This window comes from Rhea pennata, chromosome 1 (assembly GCF_028389875.1).
Source record: "Rhea pennata isolate bPtePen1 chromosome 1, bPtePen1.pri, whole genome shotgun sequence".
Classification (NCBI taxonomy): domain Eukaryota; kingdom Metazoa; phylum Chordata; class Aves; order Rheiformes; family Rheidae; genus Rhea; species Rhea pennata.
This window is the reverse complement of record NC_084663.1, coordinates 59,338,128-59,362,909: the sequence shown is the minus strand read 5'-3', so window position 1 is coordinate 59,362,909 and position 24,782 is coordinate 59,338,128. Positions and strand designations below refer to the sequence as shown.

Below are 24,782 nucleotides of genomic sequence, written 5' to 3'. Positions count from 1 at the left end.
TAGAGAACTGCTTTGCACTGTGAAAATTAATTACTGCCTGCAATCGCACTGTGCAAATTCCCTATTTGTTCAGCCCATTTAGACATGCTTTCTTGTAAAATGTCACAGCAGACTGTTCTCTCTCATGGAGAGAAATACAACTGTCACACTGTCAAAAAACTTTTTTTTTCCCCAGTGCCAAAAGAAAAAAAAACAAAATAAAGGATCAGTTTCAAAACAAGAAAAGCACCCAGGGAAGTAGACTGGAGGCAATTAATTTCTTTTCAGCATCTCCTTTAGATCTGCATAAAGTAGAAAAGGTGCCTGTTTGGCTTTGTTCTGCTCCTTTGTATTGCACTTACTCTACTCCTTTCTGGACAAAGTCCATCAACCTGACATTTGAATGCTTGCTAGAGGTTTGTATGTCAGACCTGCTCAATCAGGTTCCTGGTTGGTATAATTCACCCTGAATCATCTGAAGTTGATGTATTAATTCTGATTTGTATCTTATTAGATCTATTGCTTTTTACCTTGACCCGGAGGGAGAGGAATATAAGTGTACGATTTTGGGCTGCGCAACATGATAATGGCTGTTAACATACGGGTGCTCCTTTCATGCAGTCACTCACATGCAGGGGTGGATGTGAAGACCCAGAAGTATACCCAGACAGAGGCATATAATCCTTGAGCACAGAATCAGCCATGTGTACATGTATGTAGGCTTATGTGCAAGAATAGATGTAAGGATCTGAAAACCATATCTCGCGTCTGACCGTGTACGGACACAGTCCAAATGTCCTTAGACTCCTCTCCTAGCAAGACTTCTTTCTTGCACTTCCTTTCTCAGTCCCATGTGCATAGTGATTTAAAAGTATGTGGCAATGAGACAGCCTGCTTTGGTGGATGTTCCTCTAGGTGCTGATGAATTGCACACAGGAGCAGACCCATCAACCACAGCCTCATCACTACAGGAAAGACAGACGCTCGCCAGCGTTTCATTGCTGGCAGTGCACTTATATCACATGGCCTTTGACAGGTCACTGCTCCCTGGAGAGTAGATACATAACACTGGAATGCGCAGTCGCCGGAGGGCTCATGTGGTTCTCATCAGCATCCCAACCCTCAGCGGGTGGGACTGCTCTCCCACACATAGCTTTCCAGTGTGTCAGCACCCCTGCATGAAGCCATAGGCTGGCCCTGCTCATCTTCCTTGGCTGGCCTGTGTTGGCGGAGTTTACAGCAGGTCAGATGCTGTGCCTTTCTTCCAATCACACAGTGACAGAGGCACTTGCTTACTTGCCAGATTTTCTCTCCCCCGGAGTGTCTCTTAAGTTTCCACTTTGATTTTCTGGCCAGCTTTTCCTTCTCTGCCCTCTTACGATGACCTGAATGTGATATCTACCCTACTCTCACTTGTGTCTCCTGGCCTGGTAAGGAGCATGCTGAACCTTAGCTTTCCCAGCTATAGTTTGTCCTGTTAATGGGATCCCAAATACAAGAATTTGTAGTCCATGCTGCCAATAGTAACTGTTGTGATTTGTCTTACTAGTCTGTTGTTGTAGTGAATGCTGATCTGGGCAAAAGATTTAGATGAATACACCTGACTTTTAGTTAAATTGTTCCTGCTGCTTATGGACACCTTTGTTCCACTCTCCCTGTTTATTCTACCCTCTTAAATAAGATGCTAGTGGGAGTTTTATTATTGGGATTCCCTTTAAAGCAATTGGAGAAATTCAGGTTAATTTGAGGAGGAATAGATTTTTAATGGGCTGAAAGACCTACTGGACCTAACTACTTTTCTCTCCCCGTGGATAATGGAAGGAGCTTAACATATGCTAACATCATCTGGAGCTTGAATTCAGGTTCGGTTGAATCTGAGCATGTTCATTTTTGTTGTTGTCGATAACTGCTACCAAATACAGAGACGTGCTTGCTTTACCAGTGCTCAGCCTAAGAAGGACAGTGCTGGGGCATCAGTGCAGTGAGACACATGCCAAGCTTTGGATGCTGTTAACCGCACTTGCTGAGAACTGCGGCCTTGATAAGGGCCAGCTTGCCTGTTGCAAGGGGGTAGTTCTGTGTCTTGCCCCATTTTGGTAGGTGCTGCACCATGGGTATTTGTTGACTGGAAAGCTAGGGTGGCCGAGCAGTCTCTGTCTTCCCATTTCCTGTCACAGCCCATTTCCTGATACATGAAGGTATTTTAACACCGAGCTCTTTCTGTGTATCTGCCAGTTTAACTGGGACTCTGAAATGGTCCCTTGCATAGCAGCATGCCACAGCTTGGAGGAAATAGGTGGGCACTGAGAAGCAGTGATTGCTGGACCGTGCACACAGGGGTACACAAGTACGTTGGTGCCTGTGAACCCTGAAGGAAAATTTTTGCATATATACTTCCCTAAGGAGATTTGCATTTGAGTCCCTCATGCTCTCACCTCAATGATATAGTCTTTTCCATCTTTGCTGTGGACAGCTTTGACAGCGCAAATATCAAGACCTCCAAACATTTCTGCGCAGGCGTCCGCCCAGAGTCTGTACCTGCAGAAACCATAGAGGCATGGCCTGGAATTAGCTGTCGTTGGGTATTCCACCGAATATAATTGCCCGTCCCTCTGCCCCTAGGAGCAAATAGAAATTCTGGAGTGTTTTTTATCATAATACAAACTTCTATGCTTTGCTAGGGCATTGCCTCAGTCTGTTGCACAGGAGATGTAGCAGAAAAAAGGAATTTTGCTAACATTTTCCTTTATACTGGATTGTTTGCCCTCAAAACCACCTTAAAATATTTCTTTTCCTCCTTGGTATTTCCATCAGCTCTCCAGTTGGTTGTCATTTTGCCAAGCTATAAATATTTAGCTCATTTAATCTCCCAGAAGAGTTGGCCCCTTAGCGTTTTTATTGGCTTTGCCTGAAAGCCCTCCATTATGTAGGCAGACTTCTGCTGATAAGAAGTCCAGTACATCAGGGCTGGAATAAGACTGGAAAGTCAGAGCAGAATTTAGCAGGGTGTAGCCGCCTCCTCCCTGGTCTGTGACCCAGTGACTCCTGCTTTTTATAATTTACTCTTTCCATTTCACCCTTTTGCCATCTCCTACCTCCCTCCTATCCCTTTAGCGTTTGTCCTAGCCAGGTACTCCCCTTACATGGACTAGGCACTGCTTCATCAGAGGGAGAGCTACATGCCACAGCCCTTGTCTCCAGCTGTCCTAGATTGGGAAATGAGCTGGTATGAAGAAGGGCCACATCTGGTGGGTGCTCCCTTAGATGTTCCTGTGTCAGAGGAGGAGAGAGAATGACAACAGCTATATTATGAGGGGACCACATCCCCTTGTTGTGGAAATGAGGAGGAAAAGAGGCAGCCTGGTTTTATTTCCTATGCAGCTGCACTGCAGTTCTGACCATTTCAATAAAAATAATAATCTCAGAACAACAGATCTGTAAGCAGGACATGACAAGATGCAGAGAGGAGAGAAAAGGCCGTGGTCTCATGAAAACACTGACATTTTGCAGATCTTACAGGGAATGGGAAAAGAGCTGTTCTGGCCAGAGAACAAGTTTATATCCTTGAAGCCAGCCAGAGTCCCCATAACTTGAAAATACAATGATCAACTTGTGCAAACACAATGTCTGCAGAAAGAAGCAAGAAAATAGCTTATACCACTATCAGTGTCTTCTTATCCCTAATGAGGAGATGAAGTATGTTCACCGCAGCACCCATGAGGAAGAAACAGAATAAGGAAGACTTAACAGCATGATGAAGAGAGCTGGGACCATGTGAAACAGGCAGGATGCATTGCAATCCCCTCACTGTGCACTGCTGTGGCTGGACACCCAGGTAGACCATCGCAGGAACCACCTCACTTCCTGAGGAGGTCTGTAGGTGTCTAGGATCAGCAGCCAGACTAAGAGCATTGTTGCCTGTGCCAGAAACTCTGATAGCTGTTTGTCTTCAATAGTGCTGGCCCTAGGGAGATGTCAGGGCTGCTGAGGTGGAAGAGCAGTGCTATATGCATGTGCATCAGTGGTAACAATTGCAGAGGGTTTACTGTCATTGTGCCTAGAGTTATTTGGCACTGTCCATCCTTTGCTTATGCTACTGTTTAGTGCAACAGCTGTTTAAGGTTGCCACTGCGCTTAATGGGATTTGAACATTTGCTGCCTATACAGCTCCTTCAAGGCTAGGCTGGCAAATTGTGGCATTATGCTTATAAAACTTCCAAAGTGTATCCTGAGAGGTTGGGAGGGATCTGGGCTTTAATACTGCACACTGCAGTGAGGGAACTTTGCCCTCTCGCCCTTCTGGCTTCATCTATGTAGTAAACAACCAGGATCCATAATAATGTTTAGAACCCACGGTCCCATTAGGGCCTTGCAGAGCTACCTTCAGCATCAGGTTTGAGGCTTGACTTGCTTTTCCTGTTTTGCAGAACTATAGCTGCAGAAGGCACCTGCACCACTCTGTTACCCCCAAACAGGGAAGAGCAGTATCTGTGGGCTATTCCCCAAACAGGGAAGAGCAAGTCTTGAAAGACATTTCCAATCCATTTCTGTGCTTTGCTATCTTTATTGCTAGGAAATGTTTCCTAACATCCAAATGAACATTTTTTGGTATAAATTAAGCCCATTATTTCTTATCCTACTGTACGAGTAATAAGGAGATTGGGACATGCTCTATTAGCAGCCTTTTACTTATTTGCCCTTTAAGTCTTCTTTCCTTTTGGGCAAACTGCTTTTGAGCTTGTGGATGACTTCTCCTGACCCTGTGAAAGCTAATGAAGAAAAGCAAAATTCTGCACTGCAGGCATACATTCACTATGCATAAGTCCACACTTCTACAGGAAATAGATCAGTGATCTACTGACTGAAAAATGTCAAAAACTACAGGAGCAATTGTTGCATTCTTTCCTCACAGGCTGATAAGATTTTCTCCTCTCAGCATTCTCATTGCCGTCCTTTGGACACTCTCCAACTCACTGATACATTTGTTCAGGTGTGGTGCCCAAGGCTGGACAGAGACAGAACTCAAACTGGCAAATTGGACAAGTAATCTGGAAAAATCCTGGATTCAGTAGGGAGGAATGCCTACACATAATCTATGTATCTACAAATCTATGAATGATCTACTGCATTAAAAAATAGGTTGGTGAACAAGTGACTTGGTAGCAGTGTTGCAGAAAAGGCTCTGGCAGTTACAATTAAGTATAGTTTACCATGACTTAACAACATCATGCACTTGCAATATAAAGAAATATCACACTGGTATGAATATAAGGAAGTACCATCTGCAAAATTCAATTTGCGAGCTGCATGAAGCAATTCCTTCTACTCCGTTCAGCAATGAAAAGGCCTTAATTGAAATACTAAGTCCACTTCTGGAAGACTAATGCAAAAAATGCTTTCAACACTTAAGCTTACAGGTTTTTCTCTCTGCTGAGCAGAAGAAAAAGCTTTTCTATGTCTGCTTCTTATAAGTAATATAATTAGAATAACTTCCTGTTACTTCTTGTTTTGTGCTGTGACCTTTCTGATTTTATCCCTACATATTTGTGCTTGTATGCTTGACCTTAGTATGCTGGTCTAGTTTCCTGTGGCTACATTCAGTAAAGCTCTAGTGATTTAGCAATATTGGTCTCTTGCTGTTCTTCCAGTTTGTTTTCCAAATTAGGACAGTTTGCCTCTGTGCCCTTAGTATTTTTTTAAGGAAATACTCAGTCTTTAAAACTCCTTTATCCAGCCTCCCAGGAAACCTCATCTACCAGTTCTCCCAATTAACTGAAGTCTGAAATAAAATTCCTCCTTTCTAAACCAAGAATAGCTAATACTGTCTTTGAAACCTTCTTCTCTTCCTTACCTCTCTGTCATTGCAATCTGTTCTAGCATGGCCGAACCTGTGTTTGCCTTCCAGTTTCCAGAGATGGATGTCCTCCTAGAAAAACAAACCAAAAACATAACCAGAACATGAAAATACATTCCTACCCCCTCCTCCCTCTTACTGAGGCCCTCATTCTTGACTCAGGGCTTGTACAGGAGGGGATGTGGTGAGCTTCTTCCTCACAGGAGTCTTTCCAAATCTTGCCTCAAAAGCCCTCCATACAGAATATGTTGTTCAGACTCATAAAAAAACTGAGTGAGGGGTTAGAGAAACCTCCAAGGTTATTTGAGCCCATGTCCAGTGGACAATCAGTACTAGCTTTGCGAGTACTTTATTTCTTCATGCGTGAAGCCCAGGAGAGCTCAGATACCCATAGAGGAACTCTAGGATAATCAGCCTTGTCTTCTGTAACGGTAGCATCCTCTCTTCCTGGAAGAGCTATTCTCCAGGCAAATATTTGACTGAACAGCTTCAGAAATATCAGCTATAACATTCTCGCTGTCCCTGACTGTGACTTAATTTGTACTACTGGCACAGAAAATAAGATTATATCTTCTCTTCCACTGGCTTTTTGCTGGACTTTCAGTGGCTCACTCTGTCTGGACTCAGAGAATTTATAATTATAAAATGACTGGACTTTCCCTAGTGCAACTGACTGTTAATTTCCAAGAAAGATACTGAGAAATTCTAGGTTTCACCATCATCCATCAAGGGGTAAACAACTTCTTTCCCCTGACCTTAGGCACAGGGAAGATCTTGGACAGGTTGCTGTGACAATAGTATGTATATAGCCCTGGTAGAATGTACAAGCTAGGACAAGTCCACATGCCGAAAGGATAGATCCAAGGTCTATCTCCATGTTGCAGGAGATTTCGGTAGTGACTTAGGAAGGGATTGATCATGAGGGGTGATCCAACGCTTCAACAGGGTGTTGTGGAAATCCTCCCTGCCTGTTCTGTCACCTTTTCAACAAGATGTAGAAAAGAGACTCTGAAATCTTTGTTCATTAAAGACTATGTGAAAGAGTGGAGATTACTGATGTCCTGCTGAAATGTACACCTGAATCTTTATAGTTGACTACCAAGAGTTTACCTTCGCCCTGGTGAAGGACACCCCGGTGTTCATTTTTCCTTTTCTCTTCTAACCTGACATGTATAGTTGCTGTGAAATTTAAATGGACTTTATAACACATCTTTAAAGGAATGTCCAGGGGGCCGAAGGAGAATGTTTACTGTGTCATATAGCTGACTTTGGTGCTTGGTTCTTTTCACCCAACATGCATCTTCTTGCCTTACTTTCTAAGCAAAAGGATGGATTTTCCCACAAGCTTTGATAGTCATGAGCCCTTTAATCGTGTAAGTACAGTGTTCAACTCTCAGCCTCTCTTTTGCTTTTTACATGTCCTGGTTCTTAGGATTATGTTGCTCAGTTCTTCAATGAGAAGCATTTTTCATTAATATATAGATCCAGAAAATTGCCATATAGCAGTAGATGGCATCAAAATCCCATTAGTACTGATGAGAACTTCCAGAGTTTTATTACTTACAAGATGATTAAATATCAATGTTTACAAGATGTATCTAGAATACTGAATATAAGCAGTTGAGTTGTCCCTAAGAAAACCTAACCACAGCTGCATAGTTTTAGAAGGAAATTTGGCCTGAAAAACCTCCAGAAATAAGAACTCTGCTGTAGCAGTTGTTCTGATTGGTGTGACTTGTTTACGCCTCTCTATTTTCTGCCCAAGTACAATATTGGGCATAACACATAAAATATTTCTCTTAGGTGTATTCCAAACTGTTTCTAAATGGAAAAGCTTCACCTGAAGCCATTCTGACCAATCACCAGCCTCTGTCAAGATCACTTCCTTCTCAGCATGACAAAGCAATTCCAGTTTGAAGTGTGCCATCAAGTTCTTTCTCTTCTCTACCCCCAACCTGAGGTAGAAAAGAAGATTGAAATCAATGGGGTTTCCTTAAGGATGCTCTACTTCCAACCCCATTTCTGCTAGGGACTCAGAGCTCATCCAATCATCCTAAATGCTGAGAGGCCATATCAGTACACAGACATAATCTTAAATGAAAGGACCTAAGGTTTTAGGCATTGGTATCTCAAGTAGATTTGTAGTCTAGACACCTGCAGCATTGCTTAGGATAAGTGGACAGACTTGCAGATCCTTGACTGTTGGTGTCCTGTGTTCACTGTCTTTCAACAGAGCCATTTCAGTCTAAAAGTATTATAGACGTTTCTAGCCCCCTGAAGAGTGCATGGCTACGAACCACATTTGAGGTGACAAAAACAGAAGCCATGCCCATGAAACCAGAAGGAAAGGGTATGATCCTCTTGCTAAAAGCTGATGGAAAGACTGTCCCATGCCTGATAATCAGCAGCTGCTGGTAACCTAAGGGGAACATTTCACAAGCCTTAACAGGCAATGGTCCCGCAGCTAACCTCTAGATGGGGAGAGGGTGTATAATTTCTGCCCCTGTTTTTCCTGCCACATGAACAATATTCTTGTTTTCTCCTCACCAGTATTACAATTTCAGTCAAATACATTCAGTGGAATTATAGGCATGTATCACATGTTGCTTATCTGCTGTTTTGAGGATGGCCCAAAGCAGGGGCTAAGTGGGTGTTTGTTAGTAGTGTAAATCTGGAGTCACTGCACTGCAATCAATGGGAAACTGAACTCAGGCCCTGGGTCATGAACTGGAAGGAAGTGCATTGAGCATCTGGGAAGGGGAGGAATGCATGAGTCATTCTTCAGCATCCTCCCTCTGGCAGATGCTTGGTGCAAAGTAAACATATTCTGTAGAAGTTCAATACACAGTTCTTTCTCAGAAAGAAGGGGACTTTTAAAGCCTAAATGTGTGGGTGAAGGTATAAAAATATTGGGTAGATTCCATGGCTCACGGATCAAAGCAATTCTCCGTTGGTCTGACGCTACAGCAGATGCTGTGATTGCCTTTAAGGCTGAGATTTGCTAGCGTGACTCATGATTTTGGGTGTTCTATTTGAGACACCAGTGAGAGCCCTGATATTTTGGGTGCTTTTACTTCTGCCCTCTGCCACAGTAGGGACTTATTTATACCATGGAAATAATCTCTTGTTCTGTCTGATGCTGGGACAAACTGATACCTTCCAGAAGAAACAGCCCACAATCAGACTGGCTCCACAGCTCTCCCAAACTGCCTTCCAAAAATGGCTCTCTCAATATAAATACACTTTCTGCACTTCCAAGTCACTCAGTGAATTTTGCTGTATTTTTTTCTTCGCTAGTAAGCTTCACTTCTCATTAAGGTGTTTCCCATTCATAGCTTTTTAGTCAGTTTCTCAAATGAAAACATATTTCATTTAGCAAAGCATCATTTGCACAGCTATATTCCCGAGTGGGATTAGCCCTTCATGTGACTGCTTTCCTTCCTCAATCATCTGGTATTACTTTTGATCTCTGTCTGGAGGAACATGTGGTGAGTGTGAACAGTAAATGGCGAGAGGGTAGGCTAACTGGGCCTTTGTTTCACTTAGAGACAGACTGGGAGCAGACTGTGGAGCCAGGGTTGGGTGGATTGGCAGAAGTAGGGAATTTTAATGGATATATTAAACCTTCCTTCCTTTGACCGATTTGAGCCAGGTTGTGCATGTGACGCATAACCTGGCAACTATTAGGCATCTGTGCTATTGTAGACCTGATCAGATTTAAAACACATTTTCTCTCATCAGGTTCACAGGAAGTAGCTGAATGTGCCACAATCCTACCCATGAAGAATGCGGCTCAGTTATTATCAAGTTTATTTAAATACCTTTGTGCTAGGAATTTGACCAGGAATTTTAGGCAGCTATAGTTGAAAAGTATGTGATCATGTACATTTGATTATCTTACTTAACTCTTTTTGCACTGTAGCTATGGCCTGAGGGTTTATAAACACAGATCTAAAACTTGTAATATTGTGAATCCTGGGTAACATATGAAATCTCTCTGGTGACCTGAAGAACATACTGCCAGAGCTATCTACTTATCTTGAATTTTGTGGCCGAAGTATTTCTGGAGGAGCTGTGTTAATTTGCTTTTCTTGTCTACTGGTTTGCAGGAAGAAACAGGTGTTTCACGGAGCCATGCAGTTACATCCTTAATTGTGCTCAATGACTGCTGAAGTTTGGCTGAACACTCTTCAATTTTTTTAAACACATCAGTATGTGAAGGTTGTTTCAGGCACGAGAGCTCCCCCTCCCTGCTGCTGCCACCTTCGGTGCCGGTGAGGCAGGAGGCCTGGTATGGCGAGGAGCGAGGCTCCTGGGCCTCCCACCTGGCCGTAGCTCTGAAGGGAATGAGGCAAACCTCAATCCTGGGCGCTTGCATGGCTGCCTCTGTCGTCAGGTGTTGCCTCCGGAGCAAGCGGTCCCTCATGGGTGGCCGCCTTGGTGCCATCTCCCTTGCTGCCCTGCTGAGCAGGGAGGAGCTCTCTGGGCACCTATAGGAATGACTCACCTTCTCCTTCCCCTCCCTTGTACGTGTCTACAGGCATATGCACAAAATGCCTGCAGAAATCCTGCTTGCTGGCCAGGCTGTGGCTAGTTGTACCGGTGCCGTGCGCTCCTCGGAGCTTCGTGTGAGCTCAGTGCCATGAGCTTGGGCCGGGTACGAGTTAAAGCTCAGGATCGCTGTGGATTGGACACTGGGGGTCCCCATGGCTTGCAGCCAGCTCTTGCAAACATGTTGACCACCGGATGTTGTTGAGCCAACCCTCTCTTTTGATCGTGCCCCCGGGAGATAAGGGACCCACTAGAGGGCGCTGGAAGCTGGAGGATTTTGCTAAACCGTTGGAAAAGAGGAGCCCTTTCGCAGCAGGAGGTAGAGAGTGATGGATAACGGTGGAGCATGGCTTTTATCGAGGGAACTAACCAAAGCTCAGAAACAGGTAGGGAGAGATTTACCTTCCAGAAACAATGAACTGACAGTGAGTAATGGTGAAGGCAGAGGGATCTGGGTTCAGCGGAGGGAAAGAACAGCAGGGTTAGTCTTCAAGGAAATTAAGTCAACCTCCCACTCCTGCCCAGAGCAGACACCATCTGAATCACATCCACCACAATATCTCTCCAGCATATTAGCCCCCGGCTCACCCCAGCACAGCCACGCACTCACATGTAAGCCTTGTAATTGCTGCCGATTTTCTGGATTCGGATGTCGTACTTGGAGTCGATGAACGGCTCGGTGGTGGCGTAGGTTTTTGCCATGGCTACTATGCTAGCCACGTCTCGGAAGTCATATTGGCTCTCAACTTTGACCTTGATTGCCAAAATCCCACCAAGAAGTGACAAGCACAAAAGGAACAGGGATACTTGGTGAGAAGACGCCATCTCAGTGTCTGAATCACACAATGCCAGTTAAAAAACACACACATGGAGCTGAGAACAGAGCAGAGACTGCCTAATTTGAAAAGAGACATTATCCAGGCAAACCTAACCCAGAGCAAAATGACCACTTTCTTCTTCCCTCATGTACAAGCCCTGGTAAACCTGACTCCAAGAGAGCAGCTACAGCTTTGTCCAGATGGCTTTTGCTAATGCTCATTAGGTTTATGATGCTTCAGAAGCATATTTAATCTCTTAAGGGGCATTACTTCATTCAGGCTTTGGAACTGCTGTTTCCCATATTGGGATGGTTGAGAACAGATTATTTTGGGTGGTCAGGAAATACAAACCAATGCTATAAAATAGACAAGAGAGCTGGTTGTCTGCCACTTCCAGTCTTCAGTTCCCTGCCATTTCATGTCACCTCTGTCCAGCTTTTCTTTGAAGAGTGGTGCGGGCCTCCCAGTTGGAAGCAAGTACTGAAGGAAAAGAATGCCTCTAGGAGAGTCTGTGATTCTTGGGGAGATCTGTGAGCACAATACTATGGACGTGTGTGTGAGGGGGTAGCTGGCAGGGGGTTAGACTGCAATCACACTTGGCAATGAGAGGGCGGTAAGCTATGAACTGGAGATTTCCTGAAAAGTTAGCTTTTCTCAGATTTGTATTCATTTATGAGAAACACTCTGAATCTTATCCAAAAAAAAAAAAAAAAAAAAAAAAAGAAAAAGAAAAAGGAAGAAAAGGAAGAAAAAAAGAAAAGAAGAAAGAAGGACCAAAAAAGCAAAAGTTCTAACAATATAATCAAATCGCTGCCAAAGCTAATGCAGTAGGAACAGGAAAACTGAACAAGCAGGTAACAAGAGCATGATAGACAACATGACCTCATTCATCCTATCAACCACAGCCTTTAGTCTGTTAGCAAAAATCTGCTTGGTGCATTGGAGAAACCCTTGCAATTCTTGTCCCTCAATGTGGGACGGATGCTGGAAGGGTGGGTTAATTGGCAAAAAAGTGTCCAACACTGTGTGAAGAGTGAGCAAGTGAATGACTTTACGTATTACATAGGCTTTGTATTTTGGCAATACTTACAAGCCACTGTTGGGGACTACAACCCTGCTTTGCTAAGTGCCTACACAATTGTAAAGCCAGGCAGTCTCTGCCCCAGAAGAGTTTCCCAGTTGCGTCAGTACCTGTGTTAAAGGAGGGTGATGCCAGACTATGTGGAGCCGGCTGAAGGAAACACGTGTGCCTTGGTATTTGGTATTTCTTTGCAAAGAACAAACACGTGGTTTTATATGTCTGCCTCCAGCCATGAGAGGGCAGGAGCCATCTGCAGTAGAAAACTGAGGACAAGGTTGTTGCTAACCTGCAGCTGCTGCATTGCTCTATTTATACTGATTTATTTAAGCTCCAGAAGTAACAGAAACCAGGGATGTAGCCACATTGCGCAGGAGCAGGGCGGAGAAGCTCTTGAGACCTGGGCAGCTTGTGGGGAAGACAAAAAGTGTAACTGATTTGACTCACGACTCTTTCTAGATGCCCCAAAAGAAAAAGGAGTCCAGATCTTAATTTCTCCCTTTGCCCAATGCATAGGATTCCTCCCTTCTGTTATGGTGGTGGAGATCTGTGAGAGTTGTGGTCTCATTATTCAGGGCCTGCTGAGAGAAAGAGCTGAGGGAGACTACAGTTGTCTGTGTGAGAAAAAAAGAAAAAGGGAAATAACAAAAACAAAGGGGAAGTGTAAAGGCGCACACTGTACACTCACCCAGGAGCTTTGCTGCTCCTCTCTGTGCCTGAGCAGGACGGAGCACCTTGCCCGGCTGCACAAGGGCTGGTGGCCGGGCAGGGTGGAGCGGGCACACAAGTGCCAGTGGTGATCAGGACAGAAGGGAGCACCCCCTTGCCAGGGGCACCCCAGCCTGGGGAGGGCTGGCAGGGATGGGGACAACGCAAGCAAGCCACGTGGAGGCTGGGTGTTTTTGTCCTGCTGATAAGAACAGCGCTGGGCAGAATGACATCAAGCAAGAGAGTCCCACCCAGATGAAGTGATTGCAGACCACGCACTGGATGACAACATGTTCTCCCAGACCCTTTGGCAATAGGAAAAGACAAAAGCCATTATATAATGACCTACTTGGAACAAGGACATGTGTGGGATCCCAAACAAAGTGCTGCACTTGTGCAATAGATTTCTCTAGGCCCCAGCTGAAGTGCTTGCATTCCTCACTCAGGGACATTTGTCCCAGAAGTAGAGAAAGGAATGCCATTTCCTTTGCAGGCTGGAATTAGACCAGGTTGCTCTTGCTCGAGAAGAATTATATATTCATCTTGTCCAGCCAGGCTTTTCCTCAGGAATGTGGGGTGCAAAGGAAAAGAAGAGTCTATTTGTTCTTCCTCTCACTCCCTTCTCTCCACATGGGGAGAAGGTAGAAGCACATGAAGGTGTTTTTTTCCCAGTGGGCCTGGGGATTTTTGACTGGGTAAATAGGTAAAGAAGCGGGATCTTACAAGAAACACAAAATAAGAAATGAAAACCAAAGGATATAACTCCCACAAAGCTACATTGGTACACAGGCCCCTGGAAACAGCTCTGCCATCTTTCCTGACCCATGCTGGAGTCCTTCTTGCAGGCTTTTCAGGGAGAAAGCACCTCAAAGAATTTCCCACCTAGGAGATCATGGCCATTATTTCCCACAAGGCATCAAAATAATCACTCCACCAAAACTGAAATCTGAGCCTTTTTTGGTTAATTGTTGGAGACAGCCAAATTTGACAAAAATAACAACTGTGTCCTGGGTTAATGCTGGTTTAGTCCAAGATGCAGTTATTACTCATAAACAGGAAGCACTCAAGTTACAGTCAAATTAGATTTATTTTCATGTCTTATCTATCAAGTCCTCCATTTTATTAGCTTTCTACTTTTACATTTTTTATAATTCATTTCTTCCTGCCTTGTAACCCTTTTACACATCAATAAAATATCCATTCTAACAGGAGAAAAAAACCTAGTGATCACTAAAGGCAGGGTGGATGTGGTGTGACGCCAGAGGGCATTAGTTAAGGCAGGATCATTAACAGTCTTTCTAGAGCAAACAGTTACCAATTTACCTAATGAGGGATAAATCTATCTTCTAAAATGGCAGGTTGGCCAAAATGTGAAAGTGTAACAAGTGAGAGAAGTTGGAAAAATCAACAGGAAGCCATTTTTCTCTCTTTCTTTCTCTCTCCTCAATTTTTTTTTGCACCCTTTTAAGAATGAATGCAGTATCCCATTAGCTGCATAGAAGAGAGCAAACAGTGAGTGCAAACACAGCCCTTGCCCTATGGGCCTGTTTGCTTAGCTGTGCTGGCTGTTTGATCAGCAGTAGACTCATTCTAGAGGAATCAGCTGCTGTTTGCTATAGAGTTTTAGTGACCTGTTGTGAAGACTTTGGGCCAGTGTGTTGACAAATGCCTTTTCTGAGTAAGAAAGCTCCCTGGGATAGTCCTGACTTCCATTCTGGCTTTCTTCTCTTAACTCTGGTACAGTCTAGTTCCACAGCACGCTCCCTCTTGCTGCATTGGGTAGGGGAGTTTGGCCGGATCTTTGGATACATACTCACACAGATGTGACTGTCCTTGATGGTGGCATTTCATAGGTTGATACTATGTGACCTGAAGCTTGTGCTCATTCCTGTCCCTCTCTTTCCCAAAAGACATTAACCCTGCTGCCTTAGCCTGGAGAGTAGCCTGTCTTGGCAGCACACAAGCAAATGGAAGACTGGCAGCAGAGGAACAAGCCCTTCCCACAGCTGTGCAGGGCTCTAGCTGCTCAGCCAAAAACAAGGGAGAAAATTGCAACAAACACTTCTGTCTCATCCCTGCTGCATTTCTGAAGAGCGTCGACCTTCCTTGGAGGCCTTCTTGCAAGATACGATTTGCAGGGTCTGTAAAACCCCAGCTTGGATATATCCACGGCAGTCTGAGCCACTCTGACATCTATCTGAGCACAGGCTTTTGTAGTGCAAGATCTGGGCAAGGATTTTCGCTTCCTCTGTCTTGTAATTCCCAAATCTGTTGCCTGTTGCTCTACTTCTTGTGTAGTCTTGTACATCTCAGATGTTCATGGACACTAGGATTCCATGGCAGTGGCACTCCTCTCTCATCTTTAGCCTAAGCACAACAGATACTGCCTCACTGTCTCCTTTTGCTTTCATTAATTATGTGGCCACATGAAAAAATAGTCAGTCACCCAAAGTGGCATAATTATAGTAGTCCACCAGGGCTGCTGTAGCCTTACCTCTCTGAGTGTCATCCAGAATTAACTCTGCCTCACAATTTAAACCCACAGTACTTCAGAGATGGCTTGCAGAAGCAGTTTCTGTATCCGAATTGGTTTTAGAGGCAGGTTCACTTAGAAGGTAAGTGTACAAGGCTGAGCTGGGGCAGGGCTTGGCTCTGTGGTGTTTAACCGTGTCTTGGTAGGCTTGTGAAAAAGGCACTGTCTGAATGTCCGCAGAGCAAACTGCATGACAACATAGAGCTTGTGTGTTTTAATCCATCTTGACCTGATCTTAGCCTTTCTGTAGTAAGTTTGCTATTTTGGGATAACTAGTCTCCAGAAATGACTCTGCACTGAAGGTTTCATGCATGTCTCCTTCCCTCTGCCCCCTCGATTATACTGCCCTTCTCAGAAAATACTAGATCCAACCAACTCACATTCAGTTTAGGCCTAACTTTGACCCACCTCAAAATAATAAAGATACACTTCAGTCTGCATTTTATTTATTAATTTAATTAATTTATTAATTTATTTATTTATTAACCTCAAACTGAAGTTCTCCAAGAATTTCACAGTCTTTAATGCATTAAGCCTTACAATCCTTATTAACTTTCTAATGAAGAGCTGCGATCAGCCACCAAGGCACCTTTGGTCCCAAGTACCCTGGATCAGTCACAGTTTTCTGCATCCAGGAAAAGATTACAGACTTATATGCAAGAAATTGGGATGTTCCTGCTATTTTCAAGATGGGTGGTACCTCCTCACTCATGAGTCAGTGGGAATGCAGTGATTGGGCTGCTTTGTTGTGAATATTGTATGTCAAGTCATTATTTTTCTTCTGAAAAAGAAAATATTTGTTCCTTGACAAACCAAGGCAGCCCTCTTCCCTTCCTTTCCTCTTTAGTACATTGGATTTTCAAAGCTCTCACTTTTAGAACATTCTATTTCCAGTCTCGAGAGAGACAAGGTGACGAGTTGTCCTTCCTGATAAAAAGCCTGTGGTATTTTTACATTACATAGTGGCTCTGTTTAGTTTGTACTATATTTATACAAAAAAAAAAAAAAAAAAAAAAAAGACGACGACGAAGAAGAAGTCTTTCCCATCCAGTAAGAGAGAAAATAACTCTGACCACATTATTATGAACAACAAGTTTTTCTTCTACAATGTAATAAATTCATCTGAGCTAGGATTTGTACTGGGGAGGTGTTTTCATAATTATGGGGCAGGAATGGATAGGAGGTGACTCTTAAACTGACCTAATTATAAAGGTCTAAAAATAAAGTAAGAGTAGCAATACATATATATTTATTAAATTTATATAAATATATATAAGCCACATGAATAGGAACTGTTTTTCTTCTCTCTGTGATCTGGCAGTTGTTTCCTTCCCATGAGCTGACCAGGAAGAGGTGAAGAGGCTTTTTGAGTGAATTTGAAGTGCTGAACTCTTCCTGGGGCACTTTAGGGTCATATTAGCATGCAGATTGCAGATATTAACGCACTCAGAGCTTTATTCCTTGCAAAGGGCTCTGGCATTATGATGTCTGGAGTTAGGAAGAAGTGTTATTCCTGTAGTGCCCGCTCTTTCCAACAGAGATGCCCCATCTCTGTCTGGGGAAGGTAGGTCTTCAATAAGCTTTAACTGCCCAATGTTTAAAAAATGCCTCCATCTCTTATGAAGTGCTGGGCATACAATAGCTTGGTTGAATCTTGGGAAGGATGTCTTCTCTCAGTGTCCATCCATAGCTTCCCTGGAAGAGTTCTTGGATACTCTTGCCCCATGAGCCTGGGGAACTTAAACGTAGCATGAGAAGGGTCTTCCTCTGCTGACTCCATTGTAAACCATTTTTCTAAGTAACATTTCTGCTAATGTATCTGTACTGATACTGTACTGGACAAGCTCACTGTATGAGCTTCCAGCGCCTGCTAGAAATGGGGTGACTACAAATTTTGGAAGGGGGATAAAGGTGGTCATGGGAAGGGCTGAGGGGCATATGGCTCCTGTAGATGAGTAGATTGTCTGAGGCCCCTTTGCCTCCCTGGGAGAAAACTCTTCTTAGTGCCTCTGTTCAAGTCAACAGAGAGGCTGTTGTTTCTGAATTTCTTAGTGGAAATTTCAAAAGATGACTTTTATTGCAAATTTATTTTCTTCATCTCCATCTATACCTTACACACAAGCACCACTTGAGAAAAGCATTTTTATCACTAATGGTATGCTGCCGTCCCTTTTGGTTCTGACCTTGAATATTAATTGTTCCTCATACAAGATAAAGACAATCAACAGAACCTGTTTCTTACAAGTCCTAACAGAGTTATTTTTTTATTTTGGTTTCAGGACTCTCTATTCATCCTTTTGTTTAAAAATACGATGAGTGAGCTTTGTGAAAATGTGAAAACAAAGGATATGTGAAAATAAAAGTCTGGCTATTATATTTATGCTCTTTCCAGGCATTATAATAAAATAATATAAATGCTCAGCACTTCTTATAGCACCCAGATCTTTATGAACATGAATTAGCAGTAAGTATCAGGTAATTGTTATAATCTGGCTGGTTTATAATGGAGAGAAACTGAAGAAGAGTAACGAAATGACACAAACTCCCTGTTAGCCAGTGGTGGAGCTTTTGGGGGAAGAGGCCTTTTCTTTGTCCTGATAATTTCTGGCTCCTGGCCACTACCTCAGTACAAATAAAGAATAACAGTGTCTGGATTTCCTGTCTTTGCTCATTCTTCTAAGTCTTGGTGCCTCCCATTACATGTGATTTTATTGTTAATAGAAAGAAAAATGTAAGTACTTCCTTGACAATTTCTCTTGGTAATAAGATTGTAATCTGAATGCTCACATCCTTTGAAGCACCCATTACAAGTGTAGGTACATGGCTTGCTGTCTTGGCATCGTTTGCTGCAGTAAGTACTATTTTTAATACTCACATGTGTACTTTGGCTAATAGGTTGGTTATTTTATCCTTTGTTTCTTCACTTAGTGCTTTTGTACAAAATATGACCTGCCGCAGGTGCTTTGTTAACATTTGCTCTCTTAGGCTCATCCAAACCAAAAGCAAACCTCTCTTTCCATATTACACATAATTTACAGCTAAAGGCTTGTTATTTCCTTCTATCATCTCCACTTCTGAAGCACAATGCAAAGAAATCCTTTAGCTGTCTGCAATCTCCTTATCATCGTTGATTATTACTTTTAAGTTAGGATGGTTAAAATCACCATTAGGTCTTCCGGAAACTTTCATTTTCTGAATTACTTAAAAAGAGGTTTTTATTATTACCTATGGCTTTTGTTTTTCCAGTATGTCCATAGTTCTGCTTATCTATATTTATCTTGCCATTTTCTGTGGTGTCTTTCTATTAGCCCACTTTGGGCTTGAACACCATTGTCTTAAAAATAAAATAAAATTAATTCCTGCTACTTGTCTGTTAAACCAACCAACTTGCTCTTTACTTTATTTTCACTTTCTCTCTTCTTTTTTTCACTCTGTGCAGTGAAATGCAGTGTGACTTCAATAAGACTAACTTAATTACTCTCAATTTTCTTTCAGACTGTTTGTGGCTGGAGAAGGGCCCAAACTAAAGCCATAAAGTCAACAACCCTTCCTTGTCCATCTATTGAACAGAGCAGTGTTAAAACTCTATGCCCAAATCCACATCCAGACTTTGCTGGTAGTCCCTAATTTCATAATGGGCTAAAGTAAACTTGGCTTCAGAGCAGTTCTTTATTCTAGGATGCTGGCTGTCAGCCTATCTTAATTTGGAATGACCTCCTACATAACCCCCTTGTACTATTGCATACAATTGTAACTGAAGTTTGAACAGAAACCTTCTTTCCCTATAACTCATGACAGCAAAAAATCAACCTCATTAAAGAATAAAAGGTAAAATAAACAGGGAGGTAGAAGAAGATCTGATGTCTACTACAGAAAACGACAGCTGAATATTCCGCTGAGAGAAGTGTTGTCTGAAAATATTGGTTAAATTGGGACATTTTCCTCTGATTCTGCCTCTAATTCTTAGTGCACAAGAGAGAAACATAAAGCTCTTCCTACAGTACAGGTGAAATTGCAGAGCAGTCAGGGAGATCCAAGATTACAGTTAGATCAAGATAACTCCCAGGGCCTCAGGGAGCTTAAAACCTTTCCTGAGAGGGAGCGTAAGATTAGGTCTTCCTTGTGGCTTGTGTTGATTTGTCTGATTTTGCTAATGAAATCATTCTCAAGGACATCCTGGGGACAGCACTAGGCTTTTTGCATGTACTCTAACACACTGACACCTCCGCCTGTTTAATATACGGAGCTGCAACATTTTAACATAGTTTTCCTGCTTATTTAAATGCTTGTTCTTTGATGCTGAGAGCCAGCTCCACCACTTGCCAGGGATCTGAGCCCACTTCCTTTCAGGCTGCTACCAGCCAGACAGGGGAACGTTGCAGCCACTGCAAGAAAGATTAGGAGAGCTTCTGTGTGCAATACAGGAAGCCAGAAAAGACTTCTTTATCCAGAGCTTGAGCAAACAAGCTGTACCAAGCTTAGGTCTGCATACCCACATAAAATTTTCAGAGAAAGAGAGTGTGAGGCAGTGGGAAGAAGGCCTGTCGGTTCTAGGGAAACACGGTGACAGGGATATATCCTATGAACTTTATGTAGCACCCATCTGGATTCAAAGATGATACATCAGATTTTCCTGCTTCTGGAGAAATCATGTTTTAGGCAGACAGAGCATGGTTTGATGAAAGGTTTATGCAAAAAGGAGGAGGCTAACATACAGCAGGAATGTACAGGTGTTGTCTCATTGAAGGGAGCCCAGCCACCCCAAGAAACAAGAGCTGCTCATTCACTGAGGGAATAAAGATCCCAGGGAGCCTGGGAAAAACAAACAGGTCCTTCTGGGCAGGGAATTGTTTTTCAGGATCCCTTGGCAGGCAGCCAGCTGCTCTGCTTTATAAGGTCTTGTTCTTCCTCGGAAGGAGTGAAAAAATAACTGAGGAGTTCCCATTTTATTGAATAAAGTCACTGTAATGTGGGCAAAAGACCAGTGCTGCTGCTCCTTGTTGTGAGAGCTATGGGGTGCAGACTAGCTGCACATTACGGGTGCTTGAATAATCAACATCACCTCTTTCAGGAGAGTATAAACCATATAAAATAAAGGCCTAATGACTTCAGCCCATCCAGCTTTTCTCTCACTATCCACAACCCTCCTGCCCCCCCCATCCCAGACTGCCTTCAACCCCATACACTGCTTGTCTTGAATGAGCGACAGCAGATGAAGACCTTTTCTCCCACAGGAACAGGCAGTGCAACCCAGATAAGCTGTAAGAAGCCCCTTCACTGAGTGGCCATGTGCAAGAAACAAGTCACAGTGATGCTATGAGACATATATATCTGTTTCCTGAGCTATATATGTTTTTTTCTTTTACTTACCTTCCCCATTCCAGCATGAGCATGTCCCAGTTTGACCACTACAGGGAAATTCGGGGTTGTCAGCTGAAAGACAGAAGAAAGAATTCTTCATTAGCATTTCTTTCTAGCCATTGTATTTAAAATGGGTTATTTTCATTTTAGTAGCTTTTATCCCCTGCCTAGCTGCCTAGACTCTGGTGGGAAAAGAAAAAAACTCTTATAAGATCAAATAATGACAGTCCAGGTGGTAGGACAATGAGCAAATAGCTCTTCATAGGCCTTCATGTAATTCTTAAATGCAGGCCAGGCAAAATTTGACCTGCTTATGCTACCTGACAGCAGTAACTTCAAAAGTCTTCTGTTTTTTGTTTTTGTATTTGTTTTTTTTTTCCTATTGCTCTCTCCATTCTGAAAGGGGATATATACACTTATTTGTATGTAAAAGAGCTGCACCTACAGGCTTGAATATGTGAAAACTTTCAAATACTGAAAACATTTCAACCATAAGAAAGAAGGTACCTTTTTTTCCATATGAACTGCTTCACTCTTTAAAGTGAGTGTAACCAGTCCTTTAAAAGCTCCCATTCCCCTCCTGTCAGCAGTGGAGGGGGAGCAGGGTGAAGAAGAGGGAGAACAAGGGCCAACCCTTGGGTAAAACTCATGGAGTCCATCTATCCAAAGAGCCTCTCCCTCTCTCGTCTAACTTTGGGGCTAGGAGCGGGGAATAAAAGAGAACAAAGAAGGGTTGGGATCAGCTACAGAAATAGAAAAAATGATGTCATGTCTTCTTCTTCCTGGCTTGTGTGGTGTTTACATTGGGCAGGGTCCTGTCATCTGAGCCATGCAAGAACATCCTACTATACATGCAGGATTTTTTTCAACCAGGTGCTCTGACAGCTTTAAGTATCACTGCTGCTTTTCTTCCCCAGTTTCATGCTCATCTAGAGATTTATCCATACAGATCAGCTGAGAGATAATTTGCATGGACTTAGAGGAAGTGCACGTACTATATGGGACAGCATAGTAACATGCCTAGCTGGTGGGAAGATGTAGACACTGCACCTTCCCTCCGTATCATTTGGTCTGTTTCTGCCTCTGTATTTGACATCACCATCATCTCCACCTTGTCCTGTACTCCTGCTGCTAGTGATCCAAATGCTTTTCCTTCCGCATATAACAAGATATGTATTTTATTGCATATTTAATTTCTTCAGAGAATTTTTTTTCAAGGAACTTTTGTCTTTACCTAAATGCTTGAATTAATGAGCTCTATTCACTAAGCAGTTAACCTGGAGATCTGGCAATGGGAGGGAGTTGAATTTTGACAGATAAATGGCTCTCCTATTTGTTTAAGTTTGAGAATAGATAAACAAATTGTTCTTGTGCTAATTACCAATTGTCTGTATGGACAGGCAGGCGCTACGCCCTAAAGATAGAACCATGCTGCTGTCTCCGTCTGTGGCAGCTTGCTATAAATAACAAAATCAGTAATGAATGCTGAAATGTTTTGCTATTCAGCTGCTTATGTAAAGAAATGTCAGAGGACAGGGAAACAGTGCATCATGTTCTCAAACAACCGGTGTTACTCGTGAGGCCCTTCTTCTGGCAAAAAGCTAAAGGATTCTCTTCAGACAACCGAATGGCACACTTGGCTGCAATCTGTCACAGTCCCAGTGCAGGCAGTGACCAGCACCCACTATTTCAGAGGAAAGAGGCAAGAAACTGTGAAAGTTGGCTGTCCTAAAGCTCAATAGTTAAGAAAAGCATGTGTCCAGGCATGTGAGTATGTACTCAATTTCCCCTTCACCTCTCTAATTCATTGTAAGAGCTTGAAACTTAATTTATTACTGGCATAAGTGAGTCAAAAAGAGGGCTGCACCTGAGGCTGACTGAAGATAGGGCTACAGAAGGACTGTGCCAGGACTTTAATGCTGAAAGATGAAAGGTAACCTAGGAGTCAGGGCACCTGCTTAGGATCTGGGAGATCTGGCTTGATTCCCGGCTCCATCATCCGTGCCCCATGCATATTATTTGAGCCAAAGTACTCGCTAAACTGAGCCTCTGTTCCCTGTTTGTGGACGGAGGAGGCCAGCTGTTCCCTGCCGCACAGGAAAAGCAAGCTGCATGTTGTGAGGCATTCTGACACCCTGGCAAGGGGGCCAGAGAAGTGTGCTGCATAGATAGGGCTATATCACGAGCTTGGAGCAGCCTGAGATAGGAAGCAATTGTGCTGATGTCCCATCCGTGGGCCTTACCTCGGGATTTTGCTGAGGGAGTCTGGTTCAGATGTGGGGCCTGGGAGCGGGAAGCATCTGTTTTCCTGTGTACAGGCAAAGAAAGTTTGGGATCCAATAAACAACCCAAGTTTACTGCTGGCCTGATAGGAACCACAGGCGATGGCAAAGTTCTGCTAAAACCTCTCCCCTTCTCTTTTGTTCTAGGAAACACTAGCTCACCTTTCTCGGTAAGGCTTTGCCTTGTATCGTATAGCTATGAGCCTGAGCATGCTGGAGTTGCAAGCTGTTGGGCTGGCTGTAGTGCATGGGGCTTGGGATGAGACACAAAGCTGGACTCTGGATGTGCAGCAGCCTCGCTGGGAAAGCTGCAGCTTGGGAGAAATGCTGACACATCGTTTGCCTGCATTCAATCACCCCCTGAAATTCCACACTGGAGTAATTTACACATACATGAACCTGTCTTACACAGGAACCAACAAGAGAGAGCAGCAAATATACTTTTTATAATGGGTTTATCTAGTGATAATAGAGTGTCCTTAGTGTATGCTGAAGTTAAGTGGAATTGAAAATTCTCAGCAGTCCACAAGGCCAGGCCCACTAAAGCAACCACTCCATAACCACCCAGTATGCGAGTTAGGAGGCAGTTGCTGAGGTGGTGTAAAAGCGGGCTGAACTCCAGTGCGGTAAATGGCCAGTTTCCACCAGATTCTCATCAGGACCTGAGTCCCATTTCTGTTGCTAATAAGCTGGCTAGCCAGCATACTTGGAAGCACACAGATGAATTAAGATGCTGAAGGGAGGGAGGATATATTATACATACGACTATGAGGCAATTCACACACATACCCACTGAGAAATCCTGGAAATAGCCACAATAGCTGCAAGAGCAGACCCTCAAACTGAGTATTTACACAGGCTTAGTCATAGATTTGCTGGGAAAGAAGACTCTTACAATCAAAGAATAACACTCAAGTTTAATAAGAAAAGCATGTTTGTAGTGAAATCATGCAAAGAAAAAAGTCTGGGTTTTTCTATGTGTTTGTTTATATTTTGTAAAGGCGCTCTCAGAGAAATGAGAAGAAACACTTTGATGGTTTTAAAATCTGCACAAACTGTTGACAACACTACCGCAGATGATGCTCAGTGGGTTTTGGGATGGGACTGTGACGCCACAGCTAGCTCAGTGATCAGACAAAGGATGTTAGTTCATATGCACAACTCAACCCTTTGAGTTAAGATCCTATAAAATTCCAAGATGTTCTCACGGAAAATTAAGATGAGATGGCAAGATTTACATACTTGCTTAGACCTTCACACACGAATTCTCTTGTTTAGAATCAAGCAGGAGTTTAAATCTTGAATTAGAGACTCAATAAAACCATCTTTGGTATCAGTGAGGGGAGAGTCATGACGTATTTCCCACTTAAAACATTGTGATTCAACACATGTCAATTTAGCCCCTGATTTTAAGGGCTATGCTCTGTTTGTAGTGTCACTGCAAAGATAACTTTGCAGTTAATCAGTATTTTGGCACTGATGTGTAAAAGTGAGTGCCGGTATGCATACATTAGTCTCTATTTGAAAACACATGGCTGTAAACTATTACACTTTTCCTTACTCCCTGCCTCTCCTTTCCAACAAATAAAGCAGTTTTAAATACTTCTTGTAAATACAT

The 24,782-nt window shown here is 43.1% G+C and overlaps 1 protein-coding gene across 2 annotated transcripts in view; it reads right to left on the bottom strand.

The window, feature by feature from the left end:
• The window catches only part of SYN3 (synapsin III), a 183,536-nt gene that overhangs the window by 12,918 nt on the left and 145,836 nt on the right, over nucleotides 1-24,782 (bottom strand). For both annotated transcript variants that reach the window (XM_062588974.1, XM_062588965.1), the window contains 4 exons: nucleotides 20,892-20,954; nucleotides 10,995-11,137; nucleotides 5,831-5,905; nucleotides 2,415-2,517 (listed from right to left, as the gene is read on the bottom strand). In XM_062588974.1, the coding sequence (XP_062444958.1) occupies nucleotides 2,415-2,517; nucleotides 5,831-5,905; nucleotides 10,995-11,137; nucleotides 20,892-20,954 (384 nt within the window). The remainder of the gene's footprint in view (nucleotides 1-2,414; nucleotides 2,518-5,830; nucleotides 5,906-10,994; nucleotides 11,138-20,891; nucleotides 20,955-24,782) is intronic.